The 8,542-nt window shown below is 55.0% G+C and overlaps 1 protein-coding gene across 1 annotated transcript in view; it reads right to left on the bottom strand.

Moving 5' to 3' along the window:
- The window catches only part of Strn4 (striatin 4), a 26,499-nt gene continuing 17,957 nt past the window's right edge, over window positions 1-8,542 (bottom strand). The window contains exons 8-18 of the mRNA XM_035449209.1: window positions 8,366-8,479; window positions 7,926-8,041; window positions 6,341-6,516; window positions 6,217-6,264; window positions 5,445-5,566; window positions 3,198-3,368; window positions 2,930-3,070; window positions 2,539-2,637; window positions 2,265-2,351; window positions 955-1,187; window positions 1-736 (exon numbers count right to left, since the gene is read on the bottom strand). Of these exons, the coding sequence (XP_035305100.1) occupies window positions 1,018-1,187; window positions 2,265-2,351; window positions 2,539-2,637; window positions 2,930-3,070; window positions 3,198-3,368; window positions 5,445-5,566; window positions 6,217-6,264; window positions 6,341-6,516; window positions 7,926-8,041; window positions 8,366-8,479 (1,244 nt within the window). The 3' untranslated portion in view covers window positions 1-736; window positions 955-1,017. The remainder of the gene's footprint in view (window positions 737-954; window positions 1,188-2,264; window positions 2,352-2,538; window positions 2,638-2,929; window positions 3,071-3,197; window positions 3,369-5,444; window positions 5,567-6,216; window positions 6,265-6,340; window positions 6,517-7,925; window positions 8,042-8,365; window positions 8,480-8,542) is intronic.

Genomic DNA, 8,542 nt, shown 5'->3' with positions numbered 1-8,542 from the left:
TCTTACTCCAAAGGGTTTATTGAGACAATTTTTTCACGTACAAGTTGGGGGCAAAAGGGATGGGGCTTATAAACAGGAACCTGAAGGGGGAACCAAGGGCACAAAGTAGAACCCAAATAATAAAGAGTGAAATAAATAGAGGCGGAGTGTGGAGCTGGGAGGAGACTGACAGACTATCACACAGTGATAACGCGGGGTGGGGTGGGGTGGGCGCCATGAAAATCCCATTCATTTATACAGATAGACAATGAGCTAGGGGCCCAGGGCCCACGCCACCCTCTCCATCTCAAGGAGGGCCTGTGGCTGGGAGAGGGCCCCAGATGTGTGGAGGCTCTCCCCAGGGAGGCCTGGCCTCAGAGGCTTGGTTAGTGTTGGAAAGCAGGAGGAAGGGACTGAGGTCCCAGAGGACAGCCTGGGGGGCCCACACAAGAGGGCCACAGGAGACCCCTCTCAGCGCAGCCCTTCATCTGACGGGTGAGGGAGGGGTGGCACTCTAGAGCGGAGCCTGGCACCGTCTACTGTCTTGGAAAAAAACAGATCCCCAAGGACACCCAGCCCTGGCTATGCCCAACTCTGGAGGACAGCTGTATCAGGACTTAGGGCTGGGGCATGAGCAGAAAGTCCAGAGGCCATCCTTGAGGGGGGATTCCTGGGGAAAGGGCCATTAGCACCACCAGGCTCCAGGAAGATGAAAGAGGCCGAGACTCTGAGACTCTCGAGGGAGGCCGGGGGCTGCCTGCAGAGACAGAGGGAAAGCGGTTGGTTAGGACACAGTCTCACTCTAGCCCCGATTCCTCCTGTCTTCTCAGGGAAGCCTCATTCTCACAGGACTGTGGGCTTTGGCACAAGTCAAACTGACAGGAGAGCGGGTCATGGAGGAGGGGGTGTCTTCTGGGGCAAGGACACTGGGTTTCTGTATTCCTACCTAGAACATAAATGGCCTCTAGCCCTTACCTCAGCCCCACTGGCCTGGCCCCGCTCTCTGCCACTGTGTAGCCAGGGCGAGGCCAGGTGGGATCATACGAAGACCTTGGCTAGAGCATCAGCACCAGCACTGGCAATAAGTGCCTTGCTGGGATGGCAGGCCACTGCATGGATGGCCTCCTCGTGCTTCTTGCGGTGGGCCGTGATCTCCTGCACACACGTCTTATTGTCTAGGCTCCATAAGCGCAGAGAACAGTCATGGCCTGCACAGGTGGGGAGCAGAAGAGGCTGTTACCAAGCTTGAGCTCAGACCTCACGTAAAGGTCTCGGGGCAGAGGCAGCTCAGCCCTCTTCCTCCCACGGCTCTGCTTTGTTCCCCATCCTGTCAACCATTCTGCTATCCTATCTAAGAACCCTGGGAGGAATGGTGCAGACAAACAGGCAGTTCTCGGCCTACAGAGAGACTGAGCACGAACGGCTTAAAGTGGTAGAGTGTGGCTCAGACACTGTACACTGGCCTGGCCCACTCAAGGCCCAGGGTTCTATCACCAACACAGCAGAGAAGAAAGAAAATGGCAGACACTAGCCCCAGGTGATAGGGGGAAAGACATTGGCCTAAGGAAGGGGAGCCTTCCAGGTAGAGGGATGGCCAAGAAGAGCCCAGGGCAAGCAGCCGATGAGGGCAGGGACTTGAGGGTGGAAATGAAGCCAGCAGACTGGCCTGGGCTAGGGCCTGTACTGGGCACGGGAGGGCATGACTAGCCTGAGGCTCTGCTCCTCAAGCTAGCTGCCAGAAGCAACTGACAGGAGAGCGGGTCATGGAGGAGATCTCAGGCTTGTCTGAGCCTCAGATCTCAGGCTTGTCTGAGCCAGGACGGGGTCTGACACCACTGGCAGGGAGCAGGAGGTCTGGGGTGTAGCTGTTCAGCCAGCACATGGTCACACCAGACCAAGCGAGCTGTGATCTGCTCAGAGCCTCCACCGCCACTGCTTGGGTATCTGCAAGCACCTGTGCACACACTCGGTGCAGCTGACACTGGTCTGAGAGACCTGTCCGCCCATTCGAAAGTAGACAGCTGCTAAGCCTGCATCTCAGCTGCCGAGCCTATCTCTGAGAGCAGAGAGGGACCAAGCGCTTAACCTCTGGGGGGATCTGGGCCTATCACTACAGACCTACAACATGAGGACAAACCCCCAGGCAGGGCTACCAAGGACAGTCAAAGAGGCTAAGGCAGGAATTTCTAGCACACATAAGGGTGGAGTTGCTTGCCATGGCTGCGGCCCCTTCTCTTTGCTTCCAACCCTCCTGAGGAAGGGGCAGCAAGAGGGGCCCAACTTACTTCCTGACATCAAGAACACGCCATTGGGATCCACAGCTAGGCAGGTAACTGCGTCCAGGTGGGCAACCATAGAGTGCACGGATTTACCTGGAAGTGGGGACAGAGAGTGGCTGGCAGTGGCCTCCCGCTACAAGCCTTATCTGGGAGCCGTGTCCTGGCTGAGAGCCTATAAGGCAGACCCTAGGTTCTGGCAGTCTGAATGTGCTCTACCCCTGTATGCCCCACCCCCTGTTCCCAAAAACACTGTGAGGGGACAATGAAGGCTGGGCCTCACCTGTCCGATTGTCCAGGAATCGGATGCCCCTGTCGTCGTGCGCTGTGATGCTGAGGGGCTGATTGGGGTGACTCACCACCTGGTTGATCTGTGTTGGGCCTGGAAGGTTAAGTGGGGAGAGGAAGGGGACTGAGGAGGGAAACAGGAGCACTGGGACAGAGGGAGGAGGGGCAGGCCACTTCTGCAATTAGAGACATGCTGCCCAACCCACTGTGTCAAGCTGGCTGGCCACCACTGAGCCTTGTTTCCTTCCTGCTTGTGGCCCCCTGAGGGCACATGGGTAACACTCTGATCTCACTGATGGCTAGGTCCCCAGAGCTACGGGAGGAACTGGGGTCCTATGGGCATTCAAACCCCAGTCCCATTGGCCTGCCTGGCCAAGGGCCCTCACCGCTGCTCCCTCGGGACTCCAATGTGAGGAGGGCACTGCCAGCTTCCAAGTCATAAAGAACAGTGTCACCAGAACGAAAGGAGGCCACGACATGGGCAGGCTCGGTGCTGGTGAAGGCCACTGAGGTGGGGATTCCGTGTTCTGAGAGCACAGGAGAGAAAAGGCTACTCAAGGGGCCTGTCCTGCCCTGTGGCTGGGGGCCCTCCTCAGGAGCCACCCCGAGCCCTGGGCTCTGCATCCTGCTTGAGACACTGGGGTCAACACTCACCTCCAGACATGGGGAAGGTACAGAGGCAGCTTGGACCACTGCTGCTGGGGTCCCAAATGCGAACGGTGCCATCAGCGGAGCAGGATGCTAGTCGCTGGGAGATGGGGCTGAAAGCCAGACCCCACACAGCATCCCCATGGCCTTCCAGGACGTGACTCAGCACGCTTGGGTCTGGGGAGGCCAGGAGGAAATAGGCTATTAGAGATGCCAGGCCCACTGGACGGCCCAGGGGCTGCAGCTCTGCTGGGACCTGGTGGCTGCCCACGGACCTCAGGCTCCTCTGGGTAGTCTCTAGGGCTCAGGAACAGCTCGACAGCTTAGAAAATGAGGCTTCTGAGTTCACTGTCTTCCCAAGACCAGCGCCACCAGTGGAGCAAGAGGGGCAGTGCTGTCCCTACAAACCAGGGTCTTGCCCCTTTAGCCCCTGGAATGTCTTTTCTTGCTAGGTTCGCAACAGCCTCTGCTGCCCAAAGGACTTTCTTTGGCCTCTCTAGCTGTTGGGACGCCACACAGTTCTGGCTCAAGTCCAGCTGACACCTGAAGTATGGCAGTTCACTTAGGACTGATAACTGTTACCTTGACAGTAAATACAACTCTGTACCCTGCCACAACAAACTTAGCACAAGGCCATATTCAAGAGTAAGGCAGCACTGGGGAGGCAGAGGCAGGAGGATCTCTGTGAGTTCGAGGCCAGTGTGGTCTACAAAGCCAGTTCTAGGGCAGCCAGGGCTGTTACACAGAGAAACCCTGTCTCAAAACAACAAACACCATGGGGTGGAAGAAACGGCTCATTGGGTAACAGCATTTGCTCTCATGCCAGACTAAATGGTGGCTCACAGCCATCTGGAACACACACAGATACATGCAAAGAGAGTCAAACAGGCATCAGTGAGTAGGTAGGGCAAGGGCACTGAGTGTGAGGGACTTTGGGTATCTCCTCACTTAAAAAAAAAGCCGTCTTGAAAAACCAAACTAAAGATTTTAAATTAAGCAGACCCGAAGTCTCTCTCTATTTTTAAAAATTGATTTATTTATTCTAATTTTATGTGCATCGGTCTTTTGCTTACATATATGTCTGTATGAGGGTGTCAGGTCCGCTGGACCTGGAGTTATAGACAGCAGTGAGCTGCCAGGTGGGTGCTGGGAGTTGTATCCAGGTCCTCTGGAAAAGTAGCCAGTGTTCTTAGCCACTTAGACATCTCTCCAGCCCCCAAGAGCTGGGATTTATTTAAAGACTTTTTCTTTTTTTTTTGAGAAAGGATCTTACTGTATAGCCCCAACTGGCCTAGAACACACATTGTGGAGACCAGGCTGGCCTCAAACTCACTGAGTTCCGCCTGCCTCTGCCTCCAGAGCGCTGGGATTAAAGGTGTGTGTCATTATACTCAGCCTGTAAGACACTTGTTTTCAAAAATGTATTCAAAGAATTTTTTTCATCAAATATATTGTGATGGGGTGGGAGGGAGAACTGTGGTTGGAATGTAAAATGAAATCAAAAAATAAAAAATGGAAAAAAATACATTGTGATCATATTCTTTCCCTCCCCAACTCTGCCCAGATTCTCCCACCTCCTAACCCACCCAGCTTCATGCTCTTTCTCTCTCAAAAAAAAAAAAAAAAAAAAAAAAAAAAAAAAAAAAAAAAAAATAGACACACTAATGCAGAGGATAAAAAATGAAAACCAACCCCAACAACATGGAGTCTGTTTTGTGTTGCCCTAGAGTGTGACTGATACACCCAGTGACACTGGTCAGAGACAGGGTTTCTCTGTGTAACAGTCCCGACTGTTCTCGAACTCCCTCTGTAGACCAGGCTGGCCTGGAACTCACAGAGATCCGCCTGCCTCTGCCTCCCGAGTGCTGGGATTAAAGGCGTGCGCCACCACTGCCCGGCTCCTCCGCTTTGACTCTTGAAGGGCTAAGAGACGAAGCTCAGCTCACTTCCTCTGCTTCTAACACACCGTCTACTGAGCCCCAATAAGACCTTGGCTGGTCCCCAAGAACAGAGTCCAACAAGCTGCCCAAGCCCATGTGGCCCTGCCTGAGGACCTCTTGTCTCTGCTTCCCCAAAAGGCCAGCTCATGCTGATTCTCAGGTGCAGCCTAAACCTCCTCTCACCACTGCCACTCCGGCTTCATCTCCCTCTGCCCCACCCACTTTTCACTGATACTAAATCAGACAGGGAGCCCCACAGAGCTGCTTCGCAGGGCTGTGACATGAGGTGGGGGTGGGAGGGGTCTGTCCTCACCGTAGCCATCGTACGGGTCCATGTTGAGGTCAGGGATCTTCCAGCTGTGGATACGGCCATCAGCTCCAGCACTGTAACAGTACTCGCTGTTGCTGCCCATGGTGACGGCCAGCACAGGGCCCCTGCAGGGTGCAAGGGTGGCTGATAGAAGGCAGTCAAGGCCCAGGCCTTCCTTGCTCATGGGAGCCTGAGGGTTTCTCCTAGCTAGCTGTCTGTTTTTCGAAACAAGGTTGCTCTGTGTAGCCCTAGGTGTCCTGAATCTCGCTCTGGAGACCAGGCTGGCCTTGAACTCAGAGAGATCCACCTGCCTCTGCCTCCCCTGTGCTAGGATTAAAGGCATGCGCCACCATGCCCAGCTCTCCTAGCTATTTTTAAAAGTTTAATTTATTTATTGTCACATATCACAACGTGCACACGGAGGTCAGGGGACAATTTTCTGGAGTTGATTCTCTTCACATGGACCCTGGGGAGCAAACTTAGGTTGTCAAGCTCAGTAGGAGGTATCTTTATCCACTGAGCCCTCTCATCAGTCTCCTTTCCTAGGTATTTTTTAAGGATGCCAAAGGTAATTTGTCATCTACACTCTGGCTGTGCCACCTGGGAAAGCTGCCTGTCTTCTACCCTTTCACTTTACTGCTCAGAAGGGCCTCAGTGAAACCACAGAGGGCCCAGGATGGCGACTGCTGCTCCAGGTCCCCAGGGAAGCAGGCAGCAGCCTCGGCCGTGCTGCTGGGTGCAGGACTGAGACAGGCTCAGGCATCTATCTCCCTACCTGTGAGCGCGGAAAGCATGAATGGGCTCCACGTCCAGTGCAGCGTTTCTGTGGGAAAAGGAGGAATCTCGTCACTGAGACCCCAGGTCCCAGGGCCCCGCCCCTTCCAGGATGGCATCCTTACTTCTTGGCTGTAACTGCCTTCTGAAGGTTCCACAGCTTAAGTGTGCCATCCTCAGAGGCAGTGAGCAGTGCTGACTGGCTGTGGTGGAAGGCCAGGGAGCGGATGCCATCGTAGTGTGAGCGGAGGGTAAACTTAGGGTTCCATGTCTTCTTGAAGGCGTCTTTGCTGTCAGACAGCTGGGGATGGGAAGCTGCCTCAGTGTCCTCCTGTATATCCCAGCACTCGTACAGACACTGACACCACCCACCCCCTTCAGGCTGGAACTGACCAGTCCCAGCCTGACTTCCCTTCTGCAGGCCCAGAAGAGCCCTTCACATACTCAGCAGGTTTCAGCAGTATGGGATTCTGAAGGGGCCAAGCGAGCCTTACTCTTTGGGGCCTCACAGTTCAGAGGCCCCTCAGGGAGACAGACAGGTCCTAAATGCATAGAACCAGGAACTCTGAGCATGAGAAGGGGACACCAAGGCAGTCTAGCTTCCTCTGCAGGGACCAAGAGGCTCTTGTGAGGTAGTGACAAACAAGCAGGACTTAACCAGCATCAGGCAAGGGGAAAGGGACTTTAGAAAGACGCTGCGTGTGCAAAGGCCCTGAGGCAGGAAGCTGGGATACACAACATTTAGGAGCAGGCCACACGAGAGGAAGCTAGAGAGGTCAACGGCAGGCAGAAGAGCGGGTCCCGCTCAGAAACCCGCAATTTGTTCCATCCCAAGCAAAGGCCCTGGAGAAATGAGAAGCCACACGGGGCTGCAGAACAGTGGGATGACAGCAGGTCTCAGCCTTTCTAAGGAGGCTGGGATTGGGGGAAGGTCAGAGTAACTGCAGATAGGTCTCCAGGCTATAGAGCCCTAAGGAACAAGCCCTGAATGGGGAGCTTGAGACAGTTCCCTGGCAGGGGAGGCTGGGAAGCAGACCCATCAGGCTCCAGGAGAGATGCTCTGAGCATGTGTCCTACAAGGGGAAGCTACTCACTGCGAGGAGGCAGCCAGGTTTGGGAAGCTCAGCACCTTCAGACCCCCGTCACCTGGGCTCAGTTGGCATTTCTACCAAGATTCTTAGGAACTGGAGGATCTGTGCTCAAGTGGGTTCCCCATTCCCTGCAGCACCGTGGGGCAGCCTGAGGAACCCTGCAGTACACTCCTGCTAGCCTCACTTCTGCATTCTACACTAGCCTCCAATCTCACTGGGGTCAGTCACTTCATCTTCTGCCCTGGAAAAACGCACCCAAACTTAACCCAGAAATTCCCGGTGACCTGTGCAAGGTGCACAGCACAGAATGCCAGTCACCGGGCCCCTTCGTCCCAGCCCCTGTTCCACTCACAGTAGAGACCCTGAGTTGGAGAAGCATGGCTGATAATCATTTCCCCACCCCCCCAAAAAGGGAGGAACGAAGAAACCCCTGTGCCTTCCAGAGCTTGCACCTCAATGAGGTGTTTGCCAGACACCCCTCTCTAAGGCAGGGTGTGTTAAGCCTCCTGCTGGGGCTACACAATGACCTCTCACAGTCCTCACATAAAAGGAACAGAACCCAGACCTGCAACATGGTCAGAGCTGAGCCAAGAACTGATGGGGCGCCCCAAGAACTTACATCACAGCTGAGGTCGTTGTCATTGGTGACGGTGAGATCTGCCAAGTCCCCCAGGCTCACCTCCCCTCCCCCGATAGTGTCCATGATGAAGACGTCTGAGGAGAAGCCAAAGGAACCTGGTAGGGGGGAGGGGTGGGTGGGGCAGACAGGGCCAGGGAAAGAGAGAGAGAGGCAGAGAGAGGCAGAAAGGATAAGAGAGGCAGGAAGACAGGATCAAGAATTGCAGCTGGAAAGGAAGACAGGGACAGACGGACAGACAGACAGGGCAGGACAGACAAAAAGAGAGGGAAACAGACAGACAGACGACCTTTTGGGACAGGGAGGCTGCAGACTGGAGACTGGGCCTTACCTCTCAGGACACAGAAACCCCGGGCTTAGCTCTGCAGCCCCCCGCCTCTGTCACAGACCCCAAGTTACTAGGGTATGGGGCTGGAGATTACCTTCATGAGGCCGGGGCTGGGGTGTGCCAGGAGGTGGGACAGTCACTTTGGGGGGCAGCCCATCCACATCCCGGAGGTCAGCAAGGATTCCCTGGAGTTTGACCCGACGGCTTTCTGCACGGAAGAGGCATGAGCAAGAATCACCCACCAATTCTCCCCAATCTTTGCAGGGGAGGG

The sequence above is a fragment of the Cricetulus griseus genome, chromosome 9, assembly GCF_003668045.3.
Source record: "Cricetulus griseus strain 17A/GY chromosome 9, alternate assembly CriGri-PICRH-1.0, whole genome shotgun sequence".
Classification (NCBI taxonomy): Eukaryota; Metazoa; Chordata; class Mammalia; order Rodentia; family Cricetidae; genus Cricetulus; species Cricetulus griseus.
Note: the sequence above shows the minus strand (reverse complement) of the source record. Positions and strands in the feature narration are given on the sequence as shown.